Source organism: Cheilinus undulatus, linkage group 9 (assembly GCF_018320785.1).
Source record: "Cheilinus undulatus linkage group 9, ASM1832078v1, whole genome shotgun sequence".
Taxonomy (NCBI): Eukaryota; Metazoa; Chordata; class Actinopteri; order Labriformes; family Labridae; genus Cheilinus; species Cheilinus undulatus.
The window spans coordinates 2,056-17,435 of NC_054873.1; the positions used below are offsets into that span (position 1 = coordinate 2,056).

General features: G+C 44.9%; 1 protein-coding gene across 1 annotated transcript; it reads right to left on the reverse strand.

The window, feature by feature from the left end:
* Positions 1 to 666: 666 nt before the first annotated feature.
* On the reverse strand, positions 667 to 14,971 carry LOC121515561 (transcription initiation factor TFIID subunit 4-like; the record flags this gene model as incomplete). Its single annotated transcript, XM_041796390.1, has 6 exons — positions 14,440 to 14,971; positions 4,202 to 4,679; positions 3,233 to 3,399; positions 2,278 to 2,352; positions 1,408 to 1,599; positions 667 to 806 (listed from the first exon to the last, which is right to left on the reverse strand). Coding segments are annotated over exons 1-6 (1,571 nt in total), but the record flags the coding sequence as incomplete, so codon positions are not given.
* Positions 14,972 to 15,380: the final 409 nt, after the last annotated feature.

Genomic DNA, 15,380 nt, shown 5'->3' on the forward strand with positions numbered 1-15,380 from the left:
AGTGTAATCCCAGTATAACTTCAGTGTAATCCCAGTATAACTTCAGTGTAATCCCAGTATAACTTCAGTGTAATCCCAGTATAACTTCAGTGTAATCCCAGTATAACTCCAATATAATCCCAGTGTAAAGTAAGTGTAATCCCAGTATAACTCCAGTATTATCCCAGTATAACTTCAGTGTAATCCCTGTATAACTTCAGTGTAATCCCAGTATAACTCCAGTATAATCCCAGTATAACTTCAGTGTAATCCCAGTATAACTCCAGTATAATCCCAGTATAACTTCAGTGTAATCCCTGTATAACTTCAGTGTAATCCCAGTATAACTCCAGTATAATCCCAGTATAACTTCAGTGTAATCCCAGTATAACTCCAGTATAATCCCATTATAACTCCAGTATAATCCCATTATAACTCCAGTATAATCCCATTATAACTCCAGTATAATCCCATTATAACTCCAGTATAATCCCAGTATAACTTCAGTGTAATCCCTGTATAACTTCAGTGTAATCCCAGTATAACTCCAGTATAATCCCAGTATAACTTCAGTGTAATCCCTGTATAACTTCAGTGTAATCCCAGTATAACTCCAGCATAATCCCATTATAACTCCAGTATAATCCCAGTTTAAATCAAGTGTAATCCCAGTATGATAGTAGATACTGGACTATGTGGCTTACCAGCAGGTCCTGGACCAGGGCCTTCACATTCTTGGAGGTATCAGGGGACGGGGAGTTGTGGGACGCCAGCTTGATGAGCGTGGCGAGGAAGTTCTTGCATTTCTTCACGTTTTCCTGCATTTCCTGTTTGTGACAACGGCAAGAAAACAAACAAAAACAAAAATAATCCATCATGACAGGGATTAAAGAGCCATCAGCTCTCACGCCTCCTTCACTGTTAGAGATACAAATACTGCCAGCATGAATCAGAATCCACACATAAACACAACTAGAAACTAAAATTTATACGTTTTCATCAAAATATAAAAACATAAATCTAAATATAAAAAATAAACAATGCAAATGTGAATAAAACCTACAAATGTAGAAGTTTAAATTAGCAAAAAAAATGATTTAAAATAAAACCTATAAATATAAAAGAATGAGTTAATCTATACTATTAGTTAAAATTAAACCTATAAATATTAAAGAATGAGTTAGTCTATACTATTATTTAAAATTAAACCTATAAATATTAAAGAATGAGTTAGTCTATACTATTATTTAAAATTAAACCTATAAATATTAAAGAATGAGTTAGTCTATACTATTATTTAAAATTAAACCTATAAATATTAAAGTATAAATGATCATATAATCTGAAATAATCTAAATAAAAATATAAAGGTATGACTCCAATCTACACGTGAATAGAATTAAAAATAAAAATCTGTATAGAGCTGACCTGGGACACCACTGTCACTCTGTTAGCAGCCGGGGTGGTGGCGGTGGGCGGGGTGCTGGTTAGTGGAGTGGGCGGGACTCCGGTGGGTTTGGCCACAGGTGTCCCTCCTGCCGTGATGACGGTCTGGGTCTTCTGAGGGGGCGCCATCTTCACCGACAGCGCCGCTCCCCCCGGGGTCACCGTGATGGCCTTCTGGGAAAACAATAAACGCCATCAGAAGAGGAAATGGCGCCAAAGGGAGATGATAATTTAACAGACACATCTGTAGATCCATCAACAACGGTATCAGAGCTAACCAGCGTTCCTACAAATGTCAGAAAATCTAGTTTAAGATTTTCAGAGCTGAACAGAGAGACATCAGAGAATTATGGGAAACAGTCGAAAGTGAAAGACGTGAGATTTCTGAGTACCCTGGACCAGGACTGAATTCTCTGATTTGATATTCTGTTCATGAAAGTCCCGTGGTTTAAAACAGAGAAAGGGTTCTGGCCATAAACGCCCAAATGTAATGATTCTGGAACATTTACAGCCTCATTCCTGTTCCTGTGGGAATATTGACCATCACACATCTGATCAGCTGATTCTAAACGGTGACCTATGAGAACCAGAATGATGCTTTTAGTCGGGGGGGGCTACCTGGTGGGCTACCAGATGTGGACCGGAGCCTGGACTACGGTTTGGAACAGTAAACTAACCCTAACCCTATTGGTCAGTCTCACTCTGGGTGTCTGATCAGTCTTTCATTCTGCCACCAGGGGGCGTCCTTCACCATAAAACATGCCATGATCATGGGAATGACATCCTGCTGCTTTTCGATTCAGACCGTCACTCCCAGGTGTGTGTGCTCAGAGAATGAAACAGGAAACACACCTGCACGGTGGTGGTGGGCGGAGACTGAACCATTCTGGTGTGAGCAGGCGTGGCCAGGCGGACGGTCTGAGGAGCCTGAAGACGACAGAGAGGGAGAAATAATGATTAGAAAAGACAAATTCACAGCAGACTGAATCAGAGCGGCCTGTGTTAGTACACCGTTTTTTCATAGATGACCTGCTGAGAAACATCCATGCAGTCCCTAAAACCGGGGATCTGGTCTAGGTCTGTGACTCCATCGTGTTCTGCTGCAGCTACACATGACCTCCGCTGAAATCATCAGACCTGCTCCACGCCGGTCCTTGGACTATTTAACCTTTAGGGTTAATCTATCACCCTTCCTGGTATCAGTCCATGATATTACTGCTCCTGTCATCAGTGAGTTCATTAGGAAGTTAAAGGGTTAATGTTTGGTTAAAGGATCTGTGGTTTATGTTAAATTCTTGGCTAAATGTCCTCTAAAGACTTTGTCCTCTAAAGGCGCCGTTGTAGCTCTGTGACCCTCTGACCTCTCGGTAACCCTTGCTCTCGCTGCAGGATGAGACGTTGATATGGTGATGATTTACGATCAGGAGTCGGTGCGTTGTGTTTTATTTTGAAAGAACCAGAGGTTCTACATTTGTGACTTCCTCTTCTGGAACGTTCTGATCTCCAACGAAGCGGAGCGGAGTGGCGGTCCAGGCACGCTAGAGAGGGAGATAGACTAGAGAGGGAGCGATGAGCTCCACAGTACGATTCGCCGGCGGTTGGCGGCGGTTAGCTGTATGTGAAAATTGGAGGTTAGTAGTTTGACTTTAGAGAGACTGATGGTCTCAGGAGGTTTAGATCCAGACGCATATTCAACACAAATACAGACACCAGACCACCAGGATGGGGTCCGGTTGGACCTCTCATGGAGCTGTTACCACAGCTGGACTTTAACTGGTTTTGTCCCAGTGTTCTAAATCAAACTCACAGGGGAGGCGGTCGAGACCCGGATGGCGGCCCCTGCAGTGGGCGTGGTCGGCCTCTGGGTAATATTGGCGACCGTCTGGCCCTGCTGCGTCTTAGCTTGAGCCTGAGCCAGAATCTGCTGAGGGACCATGACCAGCTGACCCGTCTCTGTCCGGACCAGAACCATACCTGGAGGAGGAGATGGTGATGGGACATGAAGAGAGGCTGTGTCAGAGATAGTGATGTCATTAATGTTTATATCATTAATATTATTGTTATTATTATTCATGTTATTAATAATCATATTAATGTCAATATCACTAAGATTAATTTCATATTATAAATATCAACATAAAAAATATGATGTTCTTATTATTAATAACATTAATATTCACATAATTGTTTATATCATTAATATTACTGTTATTATTAATAATAATAATAACATTAATATTAATAATAACATTAATATTAATGTAATTGCTATTATTATTATTATTATTAATTATTGCATTAATAGTAACATAATTGTTATTTTTAATAATATTGATAACATTAATATTAATATAATTATTATTATTATTAATAATAATAATATCATTAATATTTATATAGTTGTTTTTTTATCATTAATAATAATAATAACATCAATATTAATGTAATTGTTATTATTATTATTATTAATGATTGCATTAGTAGTAACATAATTGTTGTTTTTAATAATATTAATATTAATATAATTAGTATTATTATTATTAATAATAATATCATTGATATTTTGTATAATTGTTTTTTATTATTAATATTAATAATAACATCAATATTAATGTAATTGTTATTATTATTATTATTATAAATTATTGCATTAATAGTAACATAATTGTTAGTTTTAATAATATTAATAATAACATTAATATTATTATAATTGTTCAAATCAAAGCTTCAATGATGCTTTGACATCACCAAAGACTCCGCCCCCCGCAAGTTTCACCTGGCGGCATGGTGAAGCCGGGGGGCAGCTGGATTGTGGTCTGCTGCTGAGGTCGGACTGCCAGGGGGGGCTGAGGGGCCGCCGCCCTGGTGGGGGGGGCCACCAGCCCAGGTCTCTGCTGCTGGACAGAGGTGGCCACCACCGGAGCGCCTGGGGGTCTCAGCGGGGCCACCGTCGGTGAAGCCACCCCGTTTACAGCGGACTTCACCCCACCGGAGGCCGGACTGGTCCCGGTCTGGATCTGACCGATGGGGGACTGGGCGGGAGGAGGCGGGGTGCCGGTCAGGATGACAGAGCTCCCAGAGGCCGGCTGACTGGGCAGCAGCACCTTGGTTGCCGGAGGGGGGGCGCTGTGGTTCAGGACCTGAGAGGAGGGACCGCCCTGGACCACAACAGGGGCTCCTTTGGGATCCACTCCATTCTGGGTCACCGGGCCTGGGAGTCTCTGCAGGGGTCCACCTGGGGCCACAACCGAGGCCTAAGGACACAAAAGGAAGAAATCAGAGTTTGATATGGACAACAGGGTGAAGGGGGACCAACACAGACCAGGATCTAACATTCAACCCCCAAGAATCCAGATCCAGCTCAGGACAGGTCTACAGGTACAACTAAAAAAATGAGACTATCATGAAAAAGTTCAATAATTCTGTCCCTCATGTCTGAAAGGTAAACCCATATATTATACAGACTCATTACAAACAGAGTGAAATATTTCAGCCTTTATTTCTTGAAATGTTGATGATTATGGCTACAGATAAGAAAACCCAAAATTCAAAATGAGAATATTAATAAGATCAATAAAAGGATGTTTTAAACAGAAATGTCAGGCTTCTGAAAAGTCTGTTCATTTCTATGCATCAATACTTGGTTGGGCCTCCTTCTGCATGAATTACTGCATCAATGCGGCGTGGCATGGAGGCGATCAGCCTGTGGCACTGCTCAGGTGTAATGAAGCCCAGGTTGCTTTGATAGCGGCCTTCAGGTCATCTGCATTGTTGGGTCTGGTGTCTCTCATCTTCCATAGATTCTCTATGGGGTTCAGGTCAGAGTCACAGTAACTCCATGGTCACTGAAGCAGCTTTTGGTACCTTTGGCAGTGTGGGCAGGTGCCAAGTCCTGCTGGAGAATGAAATCAGCATCTCCATGGTGCTGGTCAGCAGAAGGAAGCATGAAGGTCTCTGAAATGTCCTGGTAGATGGCTGCGCTGACCTTTGACCCAATAATACACAGTGGACCAACACCAGCAGATGCCATGGCAGCCCAAATCATCACTGACTGTGGAGACTTCACACTGGACTTCATCAGTGTGGATTCTGGTCCTCTCCACTCTTCCTCCAGACTCTGGGACCTGGATTTCCAAATGACATGCAAAATGTACTTTCATCTGAGAAGAGGACTTTGGACCACTGAGACCACAACAGTCCAGTTCTTTTTCTCCACAGCCCAGGTAAGACTCTTCTGACGTGGTCTCTGGTTCAGGAGTGGACTGACACGAGGAATGCAACATTTGTAGTCCATGTCTAGGACTGGTCTGTAGTCCAGTTCTAGGATTGGTCTGTAGTCCATGTCTAGAATTGGTCTGTAGTCCAGGTCCAGGACTGGTCTGTAGTCCAGGTCAAGGATTGGTCTGTAGTCAATGTCTAGAATTGGTCTGTAGTCCAGGTCAAGGATTGGTCTGTAGTCAATGTCTAGAATTGGTCTGTAGTCCAGGTCCAGGATTGGTCTGTAGTCAATGTCTAGAATTGGTCTGTAGTCCAGGTCCAGGATTGGTCTGTAGTCAATGTCTAGAATTGGTCTGTAGTCCAGGTCCAGGATTGGTCTGTAGTCAATGTCTAGAATTGGTCTGTAGTCCAGGTCCAGGACTGGTCTGTAGTCCAGGTCTTGGATACAGCACTCTGTGAACAAGCAGCTTCTTTAGCAATGACCTTTGACCTTCCCCTCCTTGTGGAGGGTGTCAGTGACTGTCTTCTGGACATCTGTCCAGTCTGCAGTCTTCCCCATGATTGTGGATCCTACTGACCCAGACTGAGACCATCTAAAGGCTCAGGAACCTCTGCAGGTGTTTGGAGTTCATCAGCTGGTTAGGGTGTGACTCCATGACTTTACAATATTCAACTTTTTCACAAGATTCTGATTTTCTGAGCGTTTTCTCATCCGTCAGCCACAATCACCAACATTTAGAGACTTAAAGGCTGAAATACTTCACTCTCTGACTCTACATGATAGATGGGTTTACCTTAGACCTGATCCAGGGTTAGGGTCAGTTCACTTGTCCCGTTGGCTAGACCAAGCCTTAATCTAGACCAGCGAGGCAGAAAATAAACCTAAAAACCAATGCAAACAAGACTGACACCTTAGACCGGACTCTCTGCTGGGCCTGGTCTCTGTCCTAGTCTCTTTCCTGATAAATTCCAATTGTGATCCTTTCCAGGTCCTCTGTCCTGGTCTCTGCTCTGACAAACTCTCTTAGAGAGTCTATAGGGACGCTATGTGGTCTCTGTAGTTTCTATGTGGTGTCTGTAGAGACTATGTGGTCTCTGTAGACTCTACGTGGACTCTGAAGACTCTTTATTGTCTCTGTAGACTCTATTTGGTCTCTGTAGGCTCTATGTGGTCTCTGTAGGCTCTATGTGGTCTCTGTTGACCCTATGTGGTCTCTGTAGAGACCATGTGACCTCTGTAGACTCTATGTGGACTCTGGATACCCTATGTGGTCTCTGCAGATTCTATGCAGTCTCTGTAGACTCTATGTGGTCTCTGTTGACCCTATGTGGTCTCTGTAGACTCTATGTGGTCTCTGTAGAGACGATGTGGTCTCTGTAGGCTCTATGTGGTCTCTGTAGACTCTATGTGGTCTCTGTAGAGACTATATGGTCTCTGTAGTGACTACGTGGTCTCTGCAGACTCTATGTGGTCTCTGCAGAGACTATGTGGACTCTGTAGGCTCTTCATGTTCTCTGTAGACTCTATGTGGACTCTTTAGACTCTTTATGGTCTCTGTAGTGACTATGTGGTCTCTGTAGGCTCTATGTGGTCCCTGCAGACTCTATGTGGTCTCTGTAGACTCTAGGTGGTCTCTGTAGACCCTATGTGGTCTCTGTAGAGACTATATGGTCTCTGTAGGCTCGATGTGGCCCCTGCAGACTCTATGTGGTCTCTGTAGAGGCTATGTGGTCTCTGTAGACTATGTGGTCTCTGTAGAGACTATGTGGTCTCTGTAGACTCTAGGTGGTCTCTGTAGACTCTATGTGGTCTCTGTATAGACTACGCGGTCCCTGTAGACTCTGTAGACTCTTTATGGTCTCTGTAGACTCTGTGTGGTCTCTGTAGACTCTGTGTGGTCTCTGTAGACTCTGTGTGGTCTCTGTAGTGACTATGTAGTCTCTGTAGTGACTATGTGGTCTCTGTAGTGACTATGTGGTCTCTGTAGACTCTGTGTGGTCTCTGTAAGCTCTATGTGGTCTATGTAGTGACTATGTGGTCTCTGCAGACTCTATGTGGTCTCTGCAGACTCTTTGTGGTCTCTGCAGACTCTATGTGGTCTCTGTATACCCTATGTGGTCTCTGTAGACTCTATGTGGTCTCTGCAGACTCTATGTGGAGTCTGTATACCCTATGTGGTCTCTGCAGACTCTATGTGGACTCTGTATACCCTATCTGGACTTTGCAGACTCTATGTGGTCTCTGTAGACTCTATGTGGTCTCTGCAGACTCTATGTGGACTCTGTATACCCTATTTGGTCTCTGTTGATTCTATGTGGTCTCTGTAGACTCTATGTGGTCTCTGCAGACTCTATGTGGTCTCTGTATACCCTATGTGGTCTCTGAAGACTCTATGTGGTCTCTGTAGACTCTTTGTGGTCTCTGCAGACTCTATTTGCTCTCTGCAGACTCTATGTGGTCTCTGTAGACTCTATGTGGTCTCTGCAGACCCTATGTGGTCTCTGTAGACTCTATGTGGTCTCTGCAGACTCTATGTGGTCTCTGTAGACCCTATGTGGTCTCTGCAGACTCTATGTGGTCTCTGTAGACTCTATGTGGTCTCTGTAGACTCTATGTGGTCTCTGCAGACTCTATGTGGTCTCTGTAGACCCTATGTGGTCTCTGCAGACTCTATGTGGTCTCTGTAGACTCTATGTGGTCTCTGTAGACCCTATGTGGTCTCTGTAGGCTCTATGTGGGCTCTGTAGACTCTATGTGGTCTCTGTAGAGACTATATGGTCTCTGTAGAGACTATATGGTCTCTGTAGGCTCTATGTGGTCCCTGCAGACTCTATGTGGTCTCTGTAGAGGCTATGTGGTCTCTGTAGAGGCTATGTGGTCTCTGTAGACTATGTGGTCTCTGTAGAGACTATGTGGTCTCTGTAGACTCTATGTGGTCTCTGTATAGACTACGCGGTCCCTGTAGACTCTGTAGACTCTTTATGGTCTCTGTAGACTCTGTGTGGTCTCTGTAGACTCTGTGTGGTCTCTGAGGTGACTATGTAGTCTCTGTAGTGACTATGTGGTCTCTGTAGTGACTATGTGGTCTCTGTAGACTCTGTGTGGTCTCTGTAAGCTCTATGTGGTCTATGTAGTGACTATGTAGTCTCTGTAGTGACTATGTGGTCTCTGTAGTGACTATGTGGTCTCTGTAGACTCTATGTGGTCTCTGCAGACTCTTTGTGGTCTCTGCAGACTCTATGTGGTCTCTGTATACCCTATGTGGTCTCTGTAGACTCTATGTGGTCTCTGCAGACTCTATGTGGAGTCTGTATACCCTATGTGGTCTCTGCAGACTCTATGTGGACTCTGTATACCCTATCTGGACTTTGCAGACTCTATGTGGTCTCTGTAGACTCTATGTGGTCTCTGCAGACTCTATGTGGACTCTGTATACCCTATTTGGTCTCTGTTGATTCTATGTGGTCTCTGTAGACTCTATGTGGTCTCTGCAGACTCTATGTGGTCTCTGTAGACTCTATGTGGTCTCTGTAGACTCTATGTGGTCTCTGCAGACTCTATGTGGAGTCTGTATACCCTATGTGGTCTCTGCAGACTCTATGTGGACTCTGTATACCCTATCTGGACTTTGCAGACTCTATGTGGTCTCTGTAGACTCTTTGTGGTCTCTGCAGACTCTATTTGCTCTCTGCAGACTCTATGTGGTCTCTGTAGACTCTATGTGGTCTCTGCAGACCCTATGTGGTCTCTGTAGACTCTATGTGGTCTCTGCAGACTCTATGTGGTCTCTGTAGACCCTATGTGGTCTCTGCAGACTCTATGTGGTCTCTGTAGACTCTATGTGGTCTCTGTAGACTCTATGTGGTCTCTGCAGACTCTATGTGGTCTCTGTAGACCCTATGTGGTCTCTGCAGACTCTATGTGGTCTCTGTAGACTCTATGTGGTCTCTGTAGACCCTATGTGGTCTCTGTAGGCTCTATGTGGGCTCTGCAGACTCTATGTGGTCTCTGTAGAGACTATATGGTCTCTGTAGAGACTATATGGTCTCTGTAGGCTCTATGTGGTCCCTGCAGACTCTATGTGGTCTCTGTAGAGGCTATGTGGTCTCTGTAGACTATGTGGTCTCTGTAGAGACTATGTGGTCTCTGTAGACTCTAGGTGGTCTCTGTAGACTCTATGTGGTCTCTGTATAGACTACGCGGTCCCTGTAGACTCTGTAGACTCTTTATGGTCTCTGTAGACTCTGTGTGGTCTCTGTAGACTCTGTGTGGTCTCTGAGGTGACTATGTAGTCTCTGTAGTGACTCTGTGGTCTCTGTAGTGACTATGTGGTCTCTGTAGACTCTGTGTGGTCTCTGTAAGCTCTATGTGGTCTATGTAGTGACTATGTAGTCTCTGTAGTGACTATGTGGTCTCTGTAGTGACTATGTGGTCTCTGTAGACTCTGTGTGGTCTCTGTAGACTCTGTGTGGTCTCTGTAGTGACTATGTAGTCTCTGTAGTGACTAAGTGGTCTCTGTAGTGACTATGTGGTCTCTGTAGTGACTATGTGGTCTCTGCAGACTCTATGTGGTCTCTGCAGACTCTATGTGGTCTCTGTAGAGACCATGTGACCTCTGTAGACTCTATGTGGACTCTGTATACCCCATGTGGTCTCTGCAGACTCTATGTGGTCTCTGTAGATTCTATGTGGACTCTGTAGAATCTATGTGGTCTCTGCAGACTCTATGTGGTCTCTGTAGACTCTATGTGGACTCTGTATACCCTATGTGGTCTCTGTAGACCCTATGTGGTCTCTGCAGGCTCTATGTGGGCTCTGTAGAGACCATGTGACCTCTGTAGACTCTATGTGGTCTCTGTAGACTCTATGTGGTCTCTGTATACCCTATGTGGTCTCTGCAGACTCTATGTGGTCTCTGCAGACTCTATGTGGAGTCTGTATACCCTATGTGGTCTCTGCAGACTCTATGTGGACTCTGTATACCCTATCTGGTCTCTGCAGACTCTATGTGGTCTCTGTAGACTCTATGTCGTCTCTGCAGACTCTATGTGGACTCTGTATACCCTATTTGGTCTCTGTTGATTCTATGTGGTCTCTGTAGACTCTATGTGGTCTCTGCAGACTCTATGTGGTCCCTGTATACCCTATGTGGTCTCTGTAGACTCTATGTGGTCTCTGTAGACTCTTTGTGGTCTCTGCAGACTCTATTTGCTCTCTGCAGACTCTATGTGGTCTCTGTAGACTCTATGTGGTCTCTGCAGACCCTATGTGGTCTCTGTAGACTCTATGTGGTCTCTGCAGACTCTATGTGGTCTCTGTAGACCCTATGTGGTCTCTGCAGACTCTATGTGGTCTCTGTAGACTCTATGTGGTCTCTGTAGACTCTATGTGGTCTCTGTAGACTCTTTGTGGTCTCTGCAGACTCTATTTGCTCTCTGCAGACTCTATGTGGTCTCTGTAGACCCTATGTGGTCTCTGTAGACCCTATGTGGTCTCTGCAGACTCTATGTGGTCTCTGCAGACTCTATGTGGTCTCTGTAGACCCTATGTGGTCTCTGCAGACTCTATGTGGTCTCTGTAGAGACTCTATGTGGTCTCTGTAGATTCTATATGGACTCTGTATACCCTATGTGGTCTCTGTTGACTCTATGTGGTCTCTGTAGACTCTATGTGGTCTCTGTGGACTCTATGTGGTCTCTGTAGACTCTATGTGGTCTCTGTAGACTCTATGTGGACTCTGAATATACCCTATGTGGTCTCTGTTGACTCTATGTGGTCTCTGTTGACTCTATGTGGTCTCTGTAGACTCTATGTGGTCTCTGCAGACTCTATGTGGTCTCTGTAGAGACTATGTGACCTCTGTGGACTCTATGTGGAATCTGTATACCCTATGTAGTCTCTGCAGAGTCTATGTGGTCACTGTAGACCCTATGTGGTCTCTGTAGACTCTATGTAGTCTCTGTAGACTCTATTTGGTCTCTGTAGAGACCATGTGACCTCTATAGACTCTATGTGGACTCTGTATACCCTATGTGGTCTCTGCAGACTCTATGTGGACTCTGTATACAATATCTGGTCTCTGCAGACTCTATGTGGTCTCTGAGAGACTCTATGTGGTCTCTGAGAGACTCTATCTGGTCTCTGCAGACTCTATTTGGTCTCTGTAGAGACCATGTGACCTCTGTAGACTCTATTTGGACTCTGTATACCATATGTGGTCTCTGTAGACTCTATGTAGTCTCTGTTGACTCTATGTGGTCTTTGCAGACTCTATATGGTCTCTGCAGACTCTATGTGGTCTCTGCAGACTCTATGTGGTCTCTGCAGACTCTATGTGGTCTTTGCGGACTCTATGTGGTCTCTGTAGACTCTATGTGGTCTCTGTAGACTCTATGTAGTCTCTGTAGAGACCATGTGACCTCTGTAGACTCTATGTGGACTCTGTATACCTTATGTAGTCTCTGTAGACTCTATGTGGTCTCTGTAGACTCTATGTAGTCTCTGTAGAGACCATGTGACCTCTGCAGACTCTATGTGGACTCTGTATACCCTATGTGGTCTCTGTAGACTCTATATAGTCTCTGTAGACTCTATGTGGTCTCTGTAGACTCTATGTGGAATCTGTATACCCTATCTGGTCTCTGCAGACTCTATGTGGTCTCTGTAGAGACCATGTGACCTCTGTAGACTCTATGTGGACTCTGTATACCCTATGTGGTCTCTGTAGACTCTATGTGGTCTCTGTTGACTCTATGTGGTCTCTGTAGACTCTATGTGGTCTCTGCAGACTCTATTTGGTCTCTGTAGAGACCATGTGACCTCTGTAGACTCTATGTGGACTCTGTATACCCTATGCGGTCTCTGCAGACTCTATGTGGACTTTGTATACCCCATCGGGTCTCTGCAGACTCTATGTGGTCTCTGAGAGACTCTATCTGGTCTCTGCAGACCCTATGTGGTCTCTGTAGACTCTATGTAGTCTCTGTAGACTCTATGTGGACTCTGTATACCCTATGCAGTCTCTGTTGACTCTATGTGGTCTCTGCAGACTCTATGTGGTCTTTGCAGACTCTATGTGGTCTCTGTAGACTCTATGTGGTCTCTGTAGACTCTATGTGGACTCTGTATACCCTATGTGGTCTCTGTAGACTCTATGTAGTCTCTGTAGACTCTATGTGGTCTCTGTAGACTCTATGTGGTCTCTGTAGAGACCATGTGACCTCTGTAGACTCTATGTGGACTCTGTAGACTCTATGTGGTCTCTGTAGAGACCATGTGACCTTTGTAGACTCTATGTGGACTCTGTATACCCTATGTGGTCTCTGTAGACTCTATGTAGTCTCTGTTGACTCTATGTGGTCTTTGCAGACTCTATGTGGTCTCTGCAGACTCTATGTGGTCTCTGCAGACTCTATGTGGTCTTTGCGGACTCTATGTGGTCTCTGTAGACTCTATGTGGTCGCTGTAGACTCTATGTAGTCTCTGTAGAGACCATGTGACCTCTGTAGACTCTATGTGGACTCTGTATACCTTATGTAGTCTCTGTAGACTCTATGTGGTCTCTGTAGACTCTATGTGGTCTCTGTAGAGACCATGTGACCTCTGTAGACTCTATGTGGACTCTGTATACCCTATGTGGTCTCTGTAGACTCTATGTAGTCTCTGTAGACTCTATGTGGTCTCTGTAGACTCTATGTGGTCTCTGTAGACCCTATGTGGTCTCTGTAGACTCTATGTAATCTCTGTAGACTCTATGTGGTCTCTGTAGACTCTATGTGGTCTCTGTAGACCCTATGTGGTCTCTGTAGACTCTATGTAGTCTCTGTAGAGACCATGTGACCTCTGTAGACTCTATGTGGACTCTGTATACCTTATGTGGTCTCTGTAGACTCTATGTAGTCTCTGTAGACTCTATGTGGTCTCTGTAGACTCTATGTGGTCTCTGTAGACTCTATGTGGTCTCTGTAGACTCTATGTAGTCTCTGTAGAGACCATGTGACCTCTGTAGACTCTATGTGGACTCTGTATACCCTATGTGGTCTCTGTAGACTCTATGTAGTCTCTGTAGACTCTATGTGGTCTCTGTAGACCCTATGTGGTCTCTGTAGACTCTATGTAGTCTCTGTAGAGACCATGTGACCTCTGTAGACTCTGTGTGGACTCTGTATACCCTATGTGGTCTCTGTAGACTCTATGTAGTCTCTGTAGACTCTATGTGGTCTCTGTAGACTCTATGTAGTCTCTGTAGAGACCATGTGACCTCTGTAGACTCTATGTGGACTCTGTATACCCTATGTGGTCTCTGTAGACCCTATGTGGTCTCTGTAGACTCTATGTAGTCTCTGTAGACTCTATGTGGTCTCTGTAGACTCTATGTGGTCTCTGTAGACCCTATGTGGTCTCTGTAGACCCTATGTGGTCTCTGTAGACTCTATGTAGTCTCTGTAGAGACCATGTGACCTCTGTAGACTCTATGTGGACTCTGTATACCCTATGTGGTCTCTGTAGACTCTATGTAGTCTCTATAGACCCTATGTGGTCTCTGTAGACTCTATGTGGTCTCTGTAGACTCTATGTAGTCTCTGTAGAGACCATGTGACCTCTGTAGACTCTATGTGGACTCTATGTGGACTCTGTATACCCTATGTGGTCTCTGTAGACTCTATGTAGTCTCTGTAGACTCTATGTGGTCTCTGTAGACTCTATGAGGACTCTACATAGTAAACGGTCCATTAATAATACTTTTAGTCTCTCTGGTTAGTAGTACAAGACTTAGACCACTATGGTCCTCTTACCTGGGGGTGTCCCGGGAAGTCTGGCTGGGAGGTCATGGGGGCAGTGACCGTGGGGACCCCGGGACTGAGCGTGGACCCCCCTGGACTGACGGTGTTGATAACGGAGCTGGTCCCGGCCGCTGGGGGGGCTGCGGGGCTACCGTTCAAACTTTGTCCCGGGGTAGAGCCCGCTGTACGGAGGGTCTCTGCGGGGCTGATGGCGGGAGCAGTCCCGGTGGGGTTGGTCCCGGAGGAGGAGGTAGATTTAGCGGACAGCGGCTCGGTGGCTCTATGTTCCCCGGGTAAACCCGCTCTCTGCTGCCCTTGTTGCGGCTCCACAGAGCCCGGGAGCTCTCGGTCTTTCCCTGAGAAGTGAGTGGCCGTCGTCGAAGCTGGGTCCCGTTTCCCGTCGGTAAAGGAGGCCCCGGGAGTCTTCCTATCGCCCAGCTGAGACTCCAGAGAGCCCACTAAGTCACTAACCGCTTTCTCATCCACCTCATTGAAGAGCATGTCCTCCAGTGGGTCGGAGGCTCCCGCCATCTTTGATCTTAGACCGTTGTGCAAATCGTATTTTAGAATGTACGCATGCGCGGAGGACCCGTGTTGTTTTCGAGCAGAGAACTAGAAGAGCTAGATTTAACTGTGAGCCGAGGGTTGAACAGGTGTAGATGCAGGTAAACTCTGTAGGTAAAACTCAGTGGAAACAGTCTTTCTATTGGCTGTAGCCATCCAGTCTAAGAATGACTGATAGTTTGGGTTTCTATTAGAACAACTCTTAAAGGACTTTCCGGAGGTAGTTTTAAATATGATTTAGACACTTTAGCAAATGCACCTGAAGGGTTTTAAAAGAGACATACACAGAATTTTATAATTATAATAGTGTGAGCTTTTATGACAATAAATAATAGACATCTGTATTAAATAATAAAATGTGTCTAATGTAAATAATTAATGCTTGTTCA